General features: G+C 37.4%; 1 protein-coding gene across 2 annotated transcripts in view; it reads right to left on the bottom strand.

The window, feature by feature from the left end:
- LOC139121046 (dual oxidase maturation factor 1-like) overlaps window positions 1–19,593 on the bottom strand; it is a 29,925-nt gene that overhangs the window by 1,262 nt on the left and 9,070 nt on the right. For both annotated transcript variants that reach the window (XM_070685635.1, XM_070685636.1), the window contains exons 3-10: window positions 8,282–8,339; window positions 7,439–7,573; window positions 7,025–7,123; window positions 6,050–6,203; window positions 4,918–5,129; window positions 2,898–3,160; window positions 2,001–2,173; window positions 1–1,549 (exon numbers count right to left, since the gene is read on the bottom strand). The exon at window positions 1–1,549 is cut by the window's left edge and continues 1,262 nt beyond it. In XM_070685635.1, the coding sequence (XP_070541736.1) occupies window positions 1,444–1,549; window positions 2,001–2,173; window positions 2,898–3,160; window positions 4,918–5,129; window positions 6,050–6,203; window positions 7,025–7,123; window positions 7,439–7,573; window positions 8,282–8,339 (1,200 nt within the window). In that variant the 3' untranslated portion in view covers window positions 1–1,443. The remainder of the gene's footprint in view (window positions 1,550–2,000; window positions 2,174–2,897; window positions 3,161–4,917; window positions 5,130–6,049; window positions 6,204–7,024; window positions 7,124–7,438; window positions 7,574–8,281; window positions 8,340–19,593) is intronic.

The following is a 19,593-nucleotide window of genomic DNA, read 5'->3' as shown; positions in this document are numbered from 1 at the left end:
TAGATCCGTTATAGAGTTAAAATGACATGTCTCCATTATAGAGTTAAAAATGACATGTCTCTAAACTTAGTTTAGTAATTACAAAATGTCATAAAAACATCACAGTATTTTACTACAATGCCATATTATACAGAATTCATTCAGTTTTATTTCTGAAATAATAAATCCTGATATCTTTTATTTACACTATCATCTAATACCATGCTAAAATTGGGTCGAAAATATTTTTCTAAATAGACTTCAAAACTTGTAAAGGATCCTAAGACTACAGGCACTGTAATGATGAATTTCTCCTTTAACATCTTTCAAGATGGAAAAATGTAGTCAGTAAATGACATGAAGTTTAATAGTACAAGCATTACACAATATATCAGTCTCAAGTTTACATTCACTGATAAATCCACCAAGTAGAATGGCAAATATTATCTGAGAAGCTTAAAAATGAATAATCATTAATGAAGTAAATTCATCTTATTTCATTTGCATAACCATATTCTGTTGAATATATAAAGATGAATTTCAAATATTCAGTGTAAGCGATGAAATCTGCTGCAATGGAATAAATCGTGATAAATCAATGTTACTTGATGTATTTGATAAAAGAAAACTTCAAAGATACAGATTAAACCATTACTTCAGTGTCATGGATATTTTATACAAGTCTGTGTTTCGATGGCTGAGTTTTTGTAGTTGACTAAAACATAAAATGTATACTGATTGAATACAATACAAAATAACTTTTACCTTTCCTTGATCTAGAAAATATCATGACTCAGTAAAGTTTTAAATTCTGGATACCTGTCCAATGTTCTAATATTAACCAACATACTAGTACAACTGATTCAAATTAAACTTTCAGGTCAGACAGAAAAACTAACACAGAAAGCTGTGGCCAGCCTCTTATTACTGAATAGTGATGTATGTATTCTCATTTACTGTGCTGGAGTCGTACGTTCTTCTGATGCCAATTTTCACATTAATTTTGAGTCTCCTCCAAAACTTTTCAAACCAAAGAAAATATAGATGAACCTGCTATACCATATTTATAGAATAAAACTGGAAAAGAATGTTTGAGCAGCAATTCATCCAATAAATTTCACATTGCCAAGTAGTAGACACCATCATTATGGAAAAAACATAAAGAGCAAGAATGGTTTTTCTTGCAACATAGATACTGTACATTTTTATGGTAGTATATTGTCGAAAGTAAGCTTTGTAAAAACTTGAAACTTACAGAAACAATTAACTAAATGATGAAAATCAGCTGATCAAAAACAGAAACATGCAGACACTGAATTTTATCAGCAGATCTATAGTCTCATAACCTCTACAAAAGGTGGGGATCAAAATAAAGTGGAAATTGGCTGTTTAAAGGATGGAAGTGAATAATTCTGTCAAAACTGACTGACACAACAAAGTAACTCTTGTCAGAGATTAGAAAGTTTACATTTCAGAAAGTGGAACGTCTCCGAGACTCAGAGTGGCAGCCCCTTCTCTCTCCATATCAGCAACTTGATAGACTCCATGTTTTGATTTGGGCTTAGAAAACCTAGTGAGAGCAAAAGAAAAGTCTATAAGCAATCGCCTTTCCAAAATCAGGGGCCTCTAAAGCTTGAAAATTTCTCTGTTATGATTTATTTGGTTGTGCATATTCACTTTATTAGTCAGTGTTCAGTTTTGAGTTCTGGAAACATTACTTCTACCACAATCATGCTGCATAATACAGACATTGAAAATTCAAAGTATAGAACTGGTAGTTCATTTGAATTTAACTTGAAATAATGAACTGCAGTTAACTTAAAACATTTCATAAAGTATCTGACTCTCAGTAGTTTATTACATTCACAAACGATTCTCACTTCATTTGTCTTTTAATTACATAAAATTTGGCATTATCAGAAGTACAACCATTGGACGCTATACTTACAATGTTTTACAAAAATCTGACCATATTTTACTGCATACATTATAAAAGGAAACAAATGTAAAATTTAACTCACTTTACACTGGGTTCTCCTTGTATTTTACGAGGAGCTGGCGGTACATCATAATCCGACTGGTCCTCCTCTTGCTCAGTGATGGTGTCCGGTTGGAAAGTGCGAGGAGCTGCCCTTGGCTTTCTGCGGGATACTTTGAATCTGGAGCCTGTTCTAGGGCGATATCTCGGTTGTACCTAGTGTAGAGATTGAACGATCAGGAATAGGCTCTTCGGAGTTCTTAATCACAAATATTATAAATGTAAAACAATTTCTTCATTTGGTTGGGATAAATGTATATATTCATCACTTTCCTTCAAACTTAACATTACGAGAATAATAAAATTTTATCATGAAATCAATTTCACTGAAAGAATTTTTGCTTGTAGGGGAAGAGCAGATCTAGTATCAAGATGAAGGACTCACACTTTGCAGCAATCATTATCTGTGATCCACAATGTCTCATACTTCAATTTGTGAACTCAACTTATATCCATGGAAATGACTGTCAGTTTTCACTGCCTGACTGGATCAAATGCAAATGGATAATTCATTTCCCGTCCCTTCCAAAAAACAGATGTTTTATTGACTTCAATTCCCACATCACCTTTTGAGTGAGGGCAGTGTTGGCTTCTAACAGCAGTGTGTTGACAAAGGTTTGTGTTTAAAGAGTGCCCTGTAAACATTGAATTACAGTAGACAATGCATAACAAAAATCACTAGTAAAACCTAGGGTGCGCTATTTGATGTGGAAAACAAAATCATAGCCCTGATTTACAGATGAAATGAACTGGTGTATTCTATACTTGTCCCCATTTCATAGAGGTCGAACTTTGCTATTGTGATGGGCTCTACCACTTATTTCTAGATAGAGGGGTAAGAACATCCTGAACACTGCAACTTCATATAATAGACACTCACATCAACATTCATGTAGACGGCATCTTCATCAGGACCAGGTTGCATTGGACCGCCATTCTCACTGTTCAAAGCTTGTTCTGCTGGAGACTCATCTGCCTGTGCGGATGAAATCCGTTTCTGGGGTTTCTCTCCAACGGAATATTGCTCCTCATAGGAGTCTTCATAGTCTTGAAGCAGATCAGAGTTCAGGAAAGTGGCCAGCTGGCTCGGGAAGCGGAAATCCATAATGACAACGATGACAGCAAGGATTATGCACAGTAAACCTAACAAGAAAAAAATTGCAATACACTTTGTCATTTACAGTTGCGCTTTGTGCTTTTGTTTCCTTAATTGTTATTTATTTATTTATTTATTTATTTATTTATCTCTTTGCATGTAGTTTTGATTGGGTTTAATAGTTGCGCCAGCAGCTTACTGACTACGCATATGCAGATTCATAATATACTATGCGAGTAAGTGGAAGTGTACCCGACTTTCATGGGCGTCGCCATGTTTTTATTAAGTGCTCATATTTGGTATGTTTTTTTTAAGTGCTCGTAAATAAATACGAAACGTGCAATGTGTTATTTTATAACACGCCATTAATAAAATATATCTCTTTATATAGCCAGTAAGTATTATTATCCACCATTGATACAAAATATAGTAACTATCATGCCTAAAAAAGAGAAAAAGAGAGAAAACTGTCGTGCATATAAACGAGGACATACGCAGAAAATGCTGGGATCGAATTTTGGAACGCGCCCTCTGTGTCAATAACTAGATGCAAAAATTGCCAGTTTTCAGCTTGCAAGTGGAAGTTGGGCAGTGCAGTTTCTCTTGCAACGATAATGATGGCACAGTACGTCCCTTGTTTAACACAATAGGGAGGTATCATGATAAAAATTGCCAATTATTATGTCCAACATTTTTAAACATTGAACAGAAGATCCTGCAGGGTATCGTGTACATGAACTGTTTTCATCAGAGGGTAAACTGGGGTAAACTGGGCATAGTTGTACAAACGTATATAGCAAGTAACGATTAATTCTATTTTATCCTTTACTATTTCTAATTATGAATCAATACAAATAACATTTCTAATCTAATAACCCCTGGCGCGACACCAAGGACTGAGCCCTATATAATATTATAATTTAGACTGGTCCCCTGCCCCATTTCTAATGCTAGCAGCAGGGTCAGGTATGGGCTGAGTATGGGCCGCCATTTTGGTCAGAATTTTGGCTGCATATTAATTGGCACAGTCACCTGACAAGATCATGTGATCAGCACATATGTATAGTGGCAAGCCTGGAATTTAAGACGATGAAACATTGACCTTGAAGTTACTTGCATGATTCACTTTTAAGATTGCGACCTGCCCTTCTATGATGACATTTAGTGGTGAAATGATGATTATTGTTCTTGGTTTAGTCTCAGACATGACAGACAATCCCTTCTTTCGCATGTACGGCAGTGACTCAAAATGAGTGATTTTCCATTTTCCATTCAATTTTGACAAAACATGCTTGGTTCAGCAGACCATGGTAAAAATTACCTCCATGGACAAACAAAAGCTTGGTACTAAGGTAGCTACACCTTGGAAATAAATTGAAAGCATCCACTGCGCTCCTTACTATCGACCAATGACAGCCATGCTTACATAAGCCCATACCTGACCCTATTTTCATGAGCAGCGAAGCAAGTGGTAGAAATTGGGCAGGTGACCAGAGTAATTTTATTTATTTGTTTGCTTTTAGAGGGTCTGTCTGTTATTTATTTACTTGTTTGTTTGCCTTTTTGTTTGTTTGAACTCACAATGCTGATTGATACTGAAATATATATTTGTTTGCACCAGGATTGTTGAGCATATTTGATTTAGCCTTGTATCTAGGAGATTAGTTATACTGGTAGAAATGCTAACATTATTATATACACCCTAAGCCTTCAAACATTTTATAGCAGAGCTGGTGAGGGGTCAAAAACAAATGTAAAAACACCAGACCTGGATGAGGGCAGCACTTTCACAAAATGTACATACCTACAATCAGGCACAACCAGAAACACCAGCCATAAGCGAACATCAAAGTGGCTTGCTCAAATGGTATTTCTAGGTCTGGGCCATCACGCAGAGTGGCATAGATGAGGTTGCCTAGCAACATGACACTTCCAGTAAGAGCCATGAAGTATGCTCCATATCGAATCACCATGAAGAACAGAATGTTTGTGAGAATCCATAGAGGAAATGCCACCCTAGGAAGACATCAACAGTAAACATAAAGATTATCAAAATGTAAGATTTTATGTAATCTTTCTACAAATAGGAATCTTTAGATCTGTAAAATGTCACTCTTTGGGACAAAAATTTTGATAAATTTCAATCATTTTTGTTCTGAAAACTTATTACAGTTTCTTCTTCCTCTCAATGTAAGTTGAAAAGTCCTGTAAACATTCCGTTGTGTGCACAACATCATATCATTGTTGATGCATGAATTCTAGTCTGGACTGAACTTCAACCATCAATAATACTGGACATCAGAAACACACACACAGGATTTTTAACAAATTGAAAACTTCAGGTGTTTTTAAATTATTATAGCAGTAGAACAAGAAACAGTATTGCACAAACAGGAAAATACAACAAAAGCTATATACAGCTAATGAAGCTAATATTATACTTACATGGAACCATAAAGTCAATCCATTTTTTTTTTAGATATCAGATGACATTTTAGCTGATGAGTCTTGTATTTAAAATGTTATGAACTCAATTACAACTAGATTAAGATCTGTTTTCAAGATAAATTTAATTTTAATTATTTTTTAGAGCTCCATTTGTTGTAATTTCTCAACAATTTTCATTCTGCTTGAGTAGTACAATTTTTTTGATCTACTGTTTAAGTTATGTTGAATACTTTGTATTCAACTTGATAACATACCCTGTATATGTTAAATCTGTAATTTCATTGTTTACAACTGTGTTCAAGTCAAGACAAGAATTACAACTAAATTTAACTCAATCTAACAGCACTGCATGTCGTCAACAATTCATGCTTATACTGGTAATTTGTATGTCAACACACTTTAGAAAAGATAACTTATTTGTTTTACTGATACAAACATCAAAAGTTGCAGCCATTGTATCCCACATACATGTAGTACACTATACTTACCACATGCAAATATGAGTGAAGAAACCAGCCTGACGGTAAGAGCGCCCCCAACGGATCCTCTCCCCATCCAAGGTAAAATACTCAGCAATCCACAGAATAGGATATGGCAGACCTTTGTACTGGGCTTCCCGGAACTCTCTACTAATCTGTCCGGCTGGAAAGGAAATGACAGAAGAAAAGTTTCTAATAAGGAAGAATGCCCATCAGGAACAGTGTTATGGACTCTCAATTTTTACAACATCTTTCTTTCTGTCTATTTTGAATTACAATTTTGAAGCCAGCGGAGTAGATAAAGTGTTCAGTCTCTTTTCATGAAAACACAAAATATAATTTTCCGCTCAGGGTTAGCTTGGGAACACCAGCCAATCTGAATATTTAAATATTGGTGATTTTTTTGGTAACTTGTTTCTCCAGAAACAAAATCTGTTTGGTGTGACCTGATATTTATATATTTTGATTTGAATATAGTTTGAAATAGTTTAAAGTTCTCTTATGGTAAAAATTATGCCCTGGGACAGATATTTAGACTACAAAATATTTACAATTCTTTTCTGATCTACCATTTGTGGAAGTTTATTTTACAGCTCTTTGAATAAAAAAACTTTTCACTGACTCTGTTTATCAAAAATCAAAACTTTTCTTTATCCACATAGACTTAACACAGGGAATGGTGGGCATGAATTTCAAATATCAGTAAACATTACTGGGTAATTTCTCTACTAGTACCAAGCTTTGTATAGTGACCCCTGATTTATATTCTTGATTTTAGTAAAAGAATGTTGCAAGTTTCATGAAGGGAAGTTTGAGAAAAAAGTTTTAAGTCTTTCACCTTTGGGTCACTATATTTACCTTGAGGAAAATTGAGCAAATGTTTAAAAAACAGAAGTAGTCTACGGTAAATATCTCAGTGAGTCACAGTTTACAAACACGCCCATGCTCATACTTTCTGTGTGGAGAATTTCAATTTAAACTTACCAAATGGTCCAAAGCCCAGTCTGCCCTGGTTCCACATATCTGACCAAGTGAATCTTTCATTATAGTCAATGTTTTCACTGAGTTGCTCTACAGGATTACCTATTTACACAAAATATGAATTTTATAAACAGTCAAAAATCATCAAATAATTCTCTTGCAATAAGTGTCAAACTCATTACCATAATGTTAAATCAATGGGCAAACATAGCGGTCTGATAAAATAACGCATATTAAGGAGATGTATAAGAATTGTCTTGTTCTCTTTTTTTAAACAGACAACACAGATCAGGGAAAGCTTGTATGTGTATGTGTGTTACTACATAATGCAAATATGCATATTATGTACATTTTGTAATTTCATGAATAAATTGACTTACAAACTACTGGGATAATAATCCTGCAACGTTAGATTACCTTTCAGCGTGATATTTACACTTCGCAGTCCAATCTTCACTCCGATTGTTGCGTTGATTTCATGATTGGTAAAGGCTTTATATTGTGTCCTTGTTGAGATCTTTGCAACCTCCCATTCTTGGCCAAAGTTCACCACTTTGGAAAGTGCAGATTTGAAAGATACATAGATTATTTTAATCGTTGTAAGAAATGACAATGATCTTTTTAATGTCATAAAAAACCTTAATAATAATTGGATGATATTACAGAAATTATCCCAGAGCAAATCATACTGTTTCATTCTGTTGCAAAGTTTAAACCTTTCCCCTCAATGGTATGGCTAAAACCCATTGTTATCAATATTGATTTCGGAGCTTACAGGGGACTTTGATGGTTTTTCCCGAGCCATATCAAATCCCCACCCATGGGCTACAAAATGTCAAATACACAACAGTGGGGAAAATAGAGGCTACATGTTGATAATCAAAATTCTCAGCCAACTGCATAAACCAGTCTCCTCTTATGTTGCCACCATTAACACACATGGCATTTGATAACACTTGTGCCAGGGTGACTTTAATGTTGTGTTTTTTAATAATTCCTTCATGCACACCAGGTTTTCTGTTGGTTGGCAATGAGGGTATTAATTAAAAATGTGGTGACTGTGTCTGGGAATTCGGCAAAATAAAAACACAAAATTAAAACAGTTACTACCATTTTGTAACATTGTCAAATACCTCTTGCCAGCTGTATAGTTGCAATCAAATTCCCCAGTGTTGCACTCTGCCAGTGGAAAACATTGATAGGTGTATTACTATCAAAGAATGCACATGATTCAAGAAACTAAGATATTTAGATACTTACACAAAATTACTAGCAGAATGAAGAGACTGAGGAAAACTCGGATAAAGCAAAACAGCCTCTGTAATGGAAAAAAAGGCGGAAAAAATAAAGTTCATGAAAATAATAAACATTATTATACACCTACTGCCGTAACCTATGGGAGTTTGACCGGCCAATAACTTTCCGTATTTTGTATAGTACGCGGAGTCCCGAATACGGGGGAGACGCGCGACGCGCCTGTTTGACCTTTGACCTAGCGATTATCGGATGTAAACAAACTATTTTACGGTGAGTTATAGACATAATAACAACTTCCACCAAAATGTATTCGTAGTATAAGGTTTGAAACACGCTAAACACAAAACTGAGTCTAAATGCAATTGATTTTTATTTTAAAAAACTAATAAAATTGAAAACATTCAGCGAAGTTTGCTTGTACTGCACTGAAAATTAATTGGCTTTGTGCCAACGCAAGGGACTTGTACGGCGCGGAGCAGTAATCGCGCGCGTTCCACTCATATCACGCGTGCCGCAGCCCTCAATTTACCATAGAAATAGTTTATACAGATGATTAATGAAGGGAGGTGTATAATAATAGGGTTATACACAAAATACGGCCCTGTATGGACTCGGGCTCAGTGAGTGACGTATTGGACTCGCCTTCGGCTCGTCCAATACGTCACCCACTGAGCCCTCGTCCATACAGGGCCGTATTTTGTGAATAACCCTTTAATATAAGTATCTATGCATATATATATATATATATATATATATATATATATATATATATATATATATATATATATATATATATATATATATATATATATATATATATATATATATAAGTATACAGATGTCCTTGTTGAAAATTACAGTGGTCGATGCTAAAGCAGAGCACTATAAATAATAACACAAATAACTTCAAACTTATATATATATATATATATATATATATATATATATATATATATATATATATATATATATATATATATATATATATATATATATATATATAAGTATACAGATGTCCTTGTTGAAAATTACAGTGGTCGATGCTGAAGCAGAGAACTATAAATAATAACACAAATAACTTCAAACTTCAAGTACAAAATATTATTCCCTAAATACATAGGTTTATGTGCCTGAGAGCAGGTGACAATTTGCCCGATGCCAGGAGGGTAAATTGTCTCCTGCCATGATAAATCGTCTACCCAGGGTTCCACTCCCAAAATCAGATCCACCCATTGTTCCTTTAATTCATTGCGTGGCATTACCTGGTGTTTACAGACAGGGAAGTGTATCAGATTTATCTGTTTGACAGACTCTCAAGTAGGTTAATATATGTATCACCCTATCACTTCAGGTTTTTCAATGAAGGGATATTAAAACCATTTGTACCATTGACATATTTGTGCTGCTAAACTGAAGTAACTGCTAAAGAGCTTATCAAACAAAGTCCAATATATGAATCAACCTTGGTTGTTTCTAGAAATAACAAGGCCGTTAAACTGTGTAATATCTCATAAAATGTGTTTGTGGAAAGTTATATGACAAAGGGAAACGAAACAATGTTTTGTTCGCTTCCCCCTGCAGGCATTCAGTGTAATTTCAGGGTTGTTTATCTTGTTCTGTGAAGCAAGCATACACATTGCTCACAAACAAAAGGGCAAAATATGTAAAACTTGACATTTGTGGGTGTGGAGGAGAAGTAAATGTTTAATGTGCATTTCTAGTAAAGTTGAACCACCTGTGTTCAGAAATATGCTAGAGGAGAATCATTTCATGTCTGGGGATGGGCAATTTTGTGGGAAAAATTACCGGCAGGTGAAACTAAAACAAAAACAAAAACTGATCCTAAAATGGCTTGAGATAAAATTATTCTGGCAGATTTGCATTACTTCTATTATAGAAAAATTAATTTGATGCGGGACTGACCCCAAAAATGCTGTCACTGCGACAGAAAAAGAATGGTAGCCATACTCATTTTCACCACCCTACCCCACCCCCGGAAATCAAATGGTTCTGCCCTTGTTGGAAACAAAATTTCTCTATAAGGCCAAAAAAAAAAAAGAAATGTTTCTGGTCAGCGCGCGCGTCACTTTAACAACAGCGCGTCACCCTTTTTTTTTCCTGGTTTGAGGCCGGCGGCTGTGTGGCAAACTACATAATGATTACTATAACACCAAACCAAAACGGCTGAAGAGAAAGAAAATTCTTTGGGGCACATGATCAGTGACTGCATGAACAGTTTAAATGGTACTATATTGATAAAATTACAAAACTCAGTGTTATCCCCAGGCCATAGCGGTCCGCTCGGTCCCGCTACGCTTTCGCCTTCCCCCCCCCCCCCCCCCGCTACGCTTTGATTCTCCCCGCTACGCTTTAAAATATTCCCGCCATCCTTAGTGCACACGCTCTGCGTAGCTACCAGCTGATGCCTGCATTGTCTACACATAAGCGCTCACTGCAACTTTTAACCTGGTGAAAGAGTGGAAGGTGTGAAGTATGGTATGCATCAGATAAGTTGTCCGGAAGTGTTGAGAGGAACGTTAAAACAATAGAAGAATCGGCTGGGTTGTTCACAAATTTTCATTCCAGAACGACTACTACGACCAACAAAGACAGTATACATCGCGGACAAGTGTTCACAGAGGTAGCGGTGTAGCACTAGCAGGGCCTTTGATCACATTCCCATGCTTTGATCAACGAAATGGACCGCAAAAGAAACAAGAGTTGACTGGTGAGGTTGATTATGATTGTACAATGATGAGTTTTGTCTGAGTACGATCACGATCGCGATCGAGTTCACATTGCATAAATTTCAATATGGCGGCGGCCATGTTGGTCGACAGGTTCATAACGTGTTGACATTGATCCTGGCGTCGCGTGTGGTTCCACTCTGACACGTTCTCTGAAAGATTTTACACCTGATTTTCGAGGGATTCTAGTTGTACTAAGTTCATGTCTTGTGATCATCTTGGTGGTATTTTTAAAATCAAGAATCGAACGACGATGTTCAGTGGAAGTAGAAGTTATGCGGGGAGTGGGGGGGGGGGGGGGGCCGCTGGTTGAAATCTATCCCCGTGATGAAAAATTATTCGCGGTGTTTGTCGTTCAAAAATGATATAAAATTCAATTGCATTTGAATTGTGTAAAGCTTAAACTTGTGAATTTTCCTCTTTGTTGGCAAGTTTTGACAATTTATTAGCAATATATGTATTAATGAAACTCCAATGAGACGAACCATTTCTTGCTCTCAAAGTTTCAATCTGAATCTTCTGTTTTAATTGCAATTGTAATTACAATACTATGATGATTTATTTAAGTGTAATAAAGAGTTTCCATGATGTTCAAACTGCACACTTTTGTGTTACCATTGCATTTTGTTGTGAGTGTACATGTATGTGTGGATGCATGTGCAAGCTTACATCCATATGCAAATATAAATTAATGATATGCAAGTGATTATGCAAATTAGCCGCTAAGCTTTGGCGCTTTAACTGACCCTGCTCCCTCCCTTGAGGAGGAGGAAAAAAAAAAAAAAAAAAAAAAAAAAAAAACCGCGTCGCCGCACCATTTTTTAAAGAAAGGCCTGACCAGAAACATTTCTTTTTTTTTTTTTGGCCTAACATAGGGATTAAAAATTGAAATTTAGGTCTAATTGTGAATGCTAGGCACTTTAACACGTTCAGTCGATCGTTGCAAAGTTGCTTAATTCATGGCGGCTTTAAACGTGGGTCCTAGTCCTTTATACATATTTGACATAGCACTTGCAAAGTGGTTTAAGTCAGTGTGCTTATTGTCCATCATCACTTCCATTGCATTTAGTACAATGCTCTCACTGTTGGTGAACCCGTTTCCTGTTTTCACTGCTCTGGGCAGTTCAATTTTTTTTGTTCAGTTCAAATGTCACACTTCCACTTTCGTTCACTGAACATGACACTGTAAGAACATCATGCAATGATATTTATCTCTGAGAACAGCTTGCTCATCCTCTAGCTTCATATGGTTTATATGTCGCTTGTCTGAATTAATATCATTGTATGAGTTACTATTTCTTTGTTCCTTTAGTTCCATTAAAACTGGGTGGGGATGCAGATTTGAACTTGAATACGGAAGGTCCAAGTGGGGAGACATGATGTCACAATCCCTATGAGTGTCTCCGCGCGATATTTTTCCACATACCACGTCCTTTACAGAACATACTGAAGAGTGGTCACTGATTTCAAACCAGTTTCTGTTCTTTTTAACATTTTATTTTCAGACGATGACACTCTGCTGAATTTCATGAACGGTCTCTTTTACTAAGCTTACAGCGGGAAAGATTAACCATTTTTCTGTTTTTAGTGCGAAGATTGGTATTCCAATTTTTTCAAGTAATGGCAATCCCTCCAAACGGAGTTGAGGGGTCTCCTTGTGTGCACAACGATCCCCTTTTATACTGGTTTCTCGAAATTATACTATGCAAGTTCGCTGGCAAAGCCCTCCTCCAAAACAACTGAGTTAGGGAGACTATATATGCTACGTGACGCCGACCTAACGTAACCAAGCCAATGGGACTCGGCAATATGGACCATGACCATCCAGGTCAGCAAAGTGTCAGTTAATACTATCCCCTGCCTCTCAAGACTACACTTCATGTTGTGGATTATTGTTAAAACGCTCATGATTGAAACTTTCACGCAGAATGTCTATTAAAGACATAATCTTTATTCCATCTGACAAAGAAATTTTCAACACCTCCAAATGATTTCACCGCTGCAGTTTTTGTCAAAGGCTTTTTAAGTGGTTAATTGGCGGAATTTACAACTTGTCTTTCGACCTTTCGTTTCTTTATATATTGTCGATAGGGGATGAGTTAGTGCACGGTCACCTGTTTTCTAAAATTCAACCCCGCGCCTACGCGTCCCTTAGACATGTCTACAATATGCCTAGCGCCTCAGAAGAATATTCTTCTGAGGTGTTATGGGTGTATGGGCCGGGTGTATGGGGCGCGTAGGCGCAGAACGTAATTTTCGAAAACAGGTGAGAGTGTGGTTTGTGCCAGCGAGCCTTCTATCATCCATGCGGTTTTAAGACACGTTACTACGTAAAAATAGTTATATTTAAGCAAAAAAGCACATCCAGCGATGGTATATACCACGAAATTTTGACCAGTTCGCGACATATATGCACGAGCGATAGCGAGTATATTAATGGCGCAATCAAAGCGATTTGATAGCAATAAACCACACCCAGCGATGGTATGCCACTCGGTTTTAACCAGTTCATTTCACCTACGCACTTCGCTATCGCTCGTACCATGCTCGTACATACATGTCGTGAACTGGTCCAAATCTCGTGGTAATATACCGTCGCTGGGTCTGATGGTGCAAATACTGCGATCTGATTGTTTGAGACGTGAAAACAAACCGCGCTATATATGCAATATAGGACGGTTGGAACAAGCACGAGCTCTTTTTTGACGTTTCACAGTACAATTTCACTTTAATATTATTATGTGATAACAAAAAACACTTCAGCAACGGGTATATATCGGTGTCACGATAGGCCTAAGTCTGGCTGAGCTGGAAGGCTTGTTCGTGCGCAGACAATGATGCTAACCGCTGGGAAAACACTAAAAATGTCTATAGACCACGAGAGAAATTATACATCGTGGCCCCATAATCAAATTTATTCGCATATCAAAAATATCAGACTCCAGGCGTTGTGACTGAACGTACGTGCAAGCTCTAATAAAGCACTAGCGCAAGATAGTAAGCTTACAATTCAAAGTGAAGACTTATAATAACTGGTCACACTGCGAATATTTTCACGCCGAGGTTAAGTGGGTGATCACCCTGTGCACGGCAGTTTACGATCATATAGCGAAGACGTGGAACAATGTCTTTCAGTATGGCGTAAATTCAATATAAAACGTCATTGTAAATAATACAGTCGATCCCCACCAGTAATATTGATCTGATTAGGTGTAACTCAAGTCAAATAATGCGCTAATTAGACTGTGTGACTGGTAAGCATAGGTATATAATCAAAGATACGTCACAGCACCTTGTCTTTGTACCAAGTTTAATGGTCTTGGCATGTCCGAATCATTTATGGCTCCAGTCTGACAAAAATTAAAGCAATGGCCACCAAATTATCGGATGGATGGATCATATCTCAGAAAACAATGGACGTGTATCGATCTGTATGCTCTGCATTTATTTCATAGCAATTTATTGCATCTTCGGACAAAATGACCAAATGACCATATAAATCGATATGCATTATGTATACCATAGTGTGTTGTCATTTGACCAAGTTTGAGACGTATCGATCCTGTCGCCGTCATGTCTGAGAAACGGCTCCGAACGGACTGACGCACGGATACATGGATTGTGTTACATGACAGTATAACCTTAGAATTTTGTGAAATAACCTTGACCTTAGGTGGTACCACTCCTTTTGTTTACTGTTCAAAACACGACCTTGGAAAGTTCAATTTCTCGAGTGTTGTTTTTTCTGGGACTGGACTTTCAGAACACAGAACGATAAAATCTTTAATGTGAATTGTACAAGTTGAGTCAGGACGTCCATGGATTCAACATCTTGGTCCTATTTCAAGTTTGAAGTCTCAGACATGTTATGTAGGAATGTGGAGTACTCGATCGCCGGGGGCAGCGATCAATCATTCCTTGACATTCGTGGCCACCGACGCTGTAGTCATGTTTACTACTACCAGCTACATTGTTTCCTTATTCATGCCATTATCACTATACACATAATAACCCCGTCGCATGGCCTGAAAGTTGGCAGAGCTATTAATTTTTATAATTGTAAGCTACTGGCGAATACCAAACTGCATTCGAACTGCCACTGCGATCTCTAAATATCGCGCAACCTACAAGCAAGTCCTAGAGTACAAATGCAAAACGAAAGTCATTGTATTTAGCCCAAAACCCTTAGACCAAATACGAACTGAACTTCCCAAAATACGAACCGCTGAAGTAGATTGTTGGAAGTTTAACTGCTGCAGTTCTCTGAACACAAAACGTTCACATTTCACGCCTGCCCTGTTGCAATAATTGAGCCTTGCTGTTCTTGGTTCATTTTCTTACATTTCAACGCTTCTGAGAAATTGGCGCCCTTGGACGCGATAAATATCAGGTAGGCTTCCATTCGGTTTGGACAGAAACAATAGCAGCGGGATAATAAAATGCCAGTACGGATCAACAACATGGCGGAAGTCGTCCACAGAGATAAAATCTACCCGGTGACATTCTTTTCGCATAAGGGATATCTGCATACTACCTCCATGCTCTTGTTAAACACCTATTGCCTGGTCATGAGGGCTATAGCGCCCGTCTATTACCCTGAGGGGCTGTGTGTTACCAGAAACACATCGTTATTCCCCGAGGCCGTATGCGCATACAGATATATATTTATTGGCTGGCCAATACAGCTAGAGGTCTGATCTTTTTTCCCGATTTAGAACCATAACTTAGACATGCCTCATGTTTTTTTCAAATTGGCAACAACAACATATAGACCTATGTGCCCATAGATCTCAACATATACACTCCAGTGATACTTCTTAATGACTACATTTCCCTGCCCCATCAAGACTAATACTCCTATTACAAGTGGGGACTATGTCATTGTCAATTACTTGTTTATTCAAGGTATGGGTTTGAAACAATTGAATTGTAGCATGCCACGAACGGTAAAGTGATGATTTGTATATTTGTACCTTTTCCAATGTCTGTAAAAATCAAAGTTATTTTATGTCATTGCGTTCTGTCTATAGGGTTTTCTCTCGACTGCGCAATTGAGCAAATTGCGCATTTCGAGCCACTGTCTACCCTGAAAAAGTTACTCTTCGTGGAAATCGCCCACAAAACAAAGCAAGCAAAGATATATGAGGGTGTCCCTAGCGCACGTTAGATAACGGTGAATTTGCTGTGGTTTCTAGTCACAATACTCCCTCGGAAAAGACAAAATATCGCCTGTCATTCAGCTTTGGTGACGTTCATTATGTGGAGTGTAGATATTGAAAAGAACAGCCAACGGCCTTGTTGCGGTTCAGTCCCCATGGATACTAGGGCAATTTGATGTTTTATATGTTTTGATAGCGATGAAGTTTGAAGGTAGAACTTGAAACACTGTATCAATGAATGAATTATGGAAAATGCCGTGACGATCGATCTCGATCGCAATGAAATACAATCGTTTGATCGGCGCCCGGAGAGGTGGGTACACTTGTCATACCTGGCTGTGCCGCTCAAGTCGAAAACAGCAACCATTTATATTCCAAAAATATGACCCATTGTTAGGCATTTGCTTGACAAATCTGGGGATTTTTCACCTTCATTCTGTTGCATGTGAAGGTTTTCCTGAAGCATGGGACATTTGCTTTGTTACCGAACCTTGCTGCAGTTTCGTAACCCCGCAACTCCCCTTGAAGACTTTTTTGTGTGGGGAGGCCCCCAAAATCTTTAACGAGAGTTACGGGACTTCGACACTGCAGCAATATCGAACCATGCTCAGGGTCTTTTGGGAGGAAAAAATCGACCCATGTTTAGGGATTTTTTCGTGAAAAAGTGGCCCATTCGGTGGCGCATATTTTCATGAATTTAAATCCCCAAATTCGTTCCAAATCTTGTCCCAAGGAACAAATACGTCAAACTGAGTCGGCGAAACTTGTTCGTGACAAATCGACAGAAGATGGAGAGCAGCCGAGCTCGTCGCAAGCTGACAAACATCATTATGTCGATGTTAGTACGGGTGCTGCATGCGACATAGACGACGCAACTGAACTGGGTCACGATTGTAATGATATCAGGAAAGCGCTTCCCAGGAAGGTTAAACCAACACCAGCAGTGACTGCCCCCTAAAATTCTGCGCCCTTATTTTGATGAATGGAGCACAAAGTGGCTCTTTCAATGAACATGCAGAGAAAACACTGTTTATGGTGTCGGTATCTGACATAACCACGATACTGTTTACATGTAAGTGAACACTCACAGGCGGAGACACTCACAGGTAAAGAAAGACACTCACAGACAGAGACACTCATAGGCAGAGACATTCACAAGCAGTGACATCCGGGACTCTCAGGAAGGCACACTCATACTCACAGACAAACTGACCCACTCTCCCATCGAGGGATACTCGAATGTGTCATCGGCTGGGTCGTTAGGCCTAGCCATTATAATTCCGTATTTAATAATAATAATAATAATATTTTATTGCTTGCTTGTAAATATAGGATTTATATCACATTTGTGGCATCAAAAGTGTAATACAAAATTACCTTCAAACTTTTCTCAATAAAGTAATACAGTATAATAATAGTAGCTAATAATAAATATAACTAGGCATTTCTTTGTTTATATAAAATAAAAATGTAATCTGCGAGTTGTTCATTAAAAGATAATTCTTGTTTTGTCAATAGACAAAAGGCTGATTTTCATTTGTGTCATTTAGGATTAATTTTACTGAAAAAGTTTTTCTTTGATCTTTGTATTTCTGACAGACTAATAAAAAGTGCATTTTATTTTCAATATTGTTAATGTTACACTGATGGCAGTATCTTTCAGTAATTGGGGTTTTCGGAACAGTGTGTCTACCTTTTTCAATTGCTAGATCATGATTGGTGATGCAAAGTTTGGTGAGTACTTTTCTTTTCTCACCTTGTAACTGTGTTAAGTAGGGTTCTAATCTAAAATGGTGTTTTATTTTGGTGTACATTCTTAGTTTACTATTTTCATGAGTGATCATTTTTTTTCCAAAAGACCTCATAATTGTTTGTTAAGTATATTTTCATTAATCCAGCTGTAACTTTGTGGTGTTTAAGTGATGGAGCTTTATCAAGGAGAAAGTCCATGTCTTTAATTAAAGGACTTAAACAGTTAAACCAGGATCTATTGTTAGTATCGTTTACCATTTGCTTCAGGAAAGCTTCTTTAGCAAGATTATAATGTGGGAGTTGTACAATATGGAGCCAGTATTTAACAATATTAAGTTTGACCTCAAGCAGAAGTGGAAATTGTCCTTGTTCACCCCATAGCTGCATTACAAGCTTGTCTTTTACAATGTAAAATGTTTTTACAAAATTTGAGGTGAATTTTTTTCAATAAACAAGTTCAAGTTCTTCATCAACACTCGACAATGCGAGTGTTTTCCAGATATTTCTCTTTGAAATACGGCAAAGTGATCACTTTTGGCTGGCAACTTACAGGTGGTTCTTGGGCCACTGCTACACACTCATAGTCATACGACAGTGGGCGTTAACCTAGTGATGTACGGAATTATATTTATCATACTCGCCCCTAACTGTCATCCACTGTCCCTGAAGATAATTGAACTCGAACTTACTCGGAAAGGGATTACTTGCATTTTCTGTGAATAGTACTGTTTTATAAATTTTAAAACTACGCTCAATTCCTTGTGAAACTTAAGTCATCCTGACTCTCTGCATGTCAAGGGTCACGAGTGACCGTGACTGACCTGAGACCTCACAAACAGTAGCAAAAGAACCAAACTACATTCAGTTCGTAAAGCTACAACAGTTTTAACTTAGAACATAGGTGACATTTTGTACTTGTACGTTTTATTTGTACGTTTTATAGACATAAAATACTACATAATTTGACGAACAGCAGGTACTTCGATATGCCTTTATGGTGACATCGACGGGTAATAGGAATCGCGAAGGGAATCTACGTTCAGCAGATGTAGGATCCTACCATACCAGAGGACAACGCATGACATTTGATCATCTCGATTAACTTCTTCCTTCACCTCCTCCAAGACACTATGTAAGGGTAAGGTAAAGGAACCAGCACATCCGACATACCACAAATAGAAAAAATTAATTTCTTTAAAAATCAAATAAGGGGTAGTTCGTCTGCCGCAATGATTCCTTGCCATGCTACAGTTGGTGATATTTCACGGACATGGTATCTGCCTTACGTGATTTAAGACGATATCACAGTCCCTCCATCCACCGGTACATGCATGTAACAGAGACTGAAAGGAGAAAATATTGTCAAAATCAGAGCCGCGCGTCCAAATAGCAAATGTAGTCACGCCTTTCCCTTATGATCACAGGATACATCAACCCGGATGTGACCGAGAGCGTCGACTTCTGCACGTCTTACTTCCTTCCCCATTTGAAAGCAAGAAGCTTATACCTAAAAAAGCAATGCAGGTTTCTAAAGGTAGAATGCCCCTCCGGGACAGATTATTTGCACCTTAAAAATGTTTAAAAATACTTTTCTGGTTTGCTGCCTGTGTGTACTTACTTCAAGCCTTCATTAGAGTAAATGCAGTTTCAGCGTTTT

This window comes from Ptychodera flava, chromosome 21 (assembly GCF_041260155.1).
Source record: "Ptychodera flava strain L36383 chromosome 21, AS_Pfla_20210202, whole genome shotgun sequence".
Classification (NCBI taxonomy): domain Eukaryota; kingdom Metazoa; phylum Hemichordata; class Enteropneusta; family Ptychoderidae; genus Ptychodera; species Ptychodera flava.
Note: the sequence above shows the minus strand (reverse complement) of the source record. Positions and strands in the feature narration are given on the sequence as shown.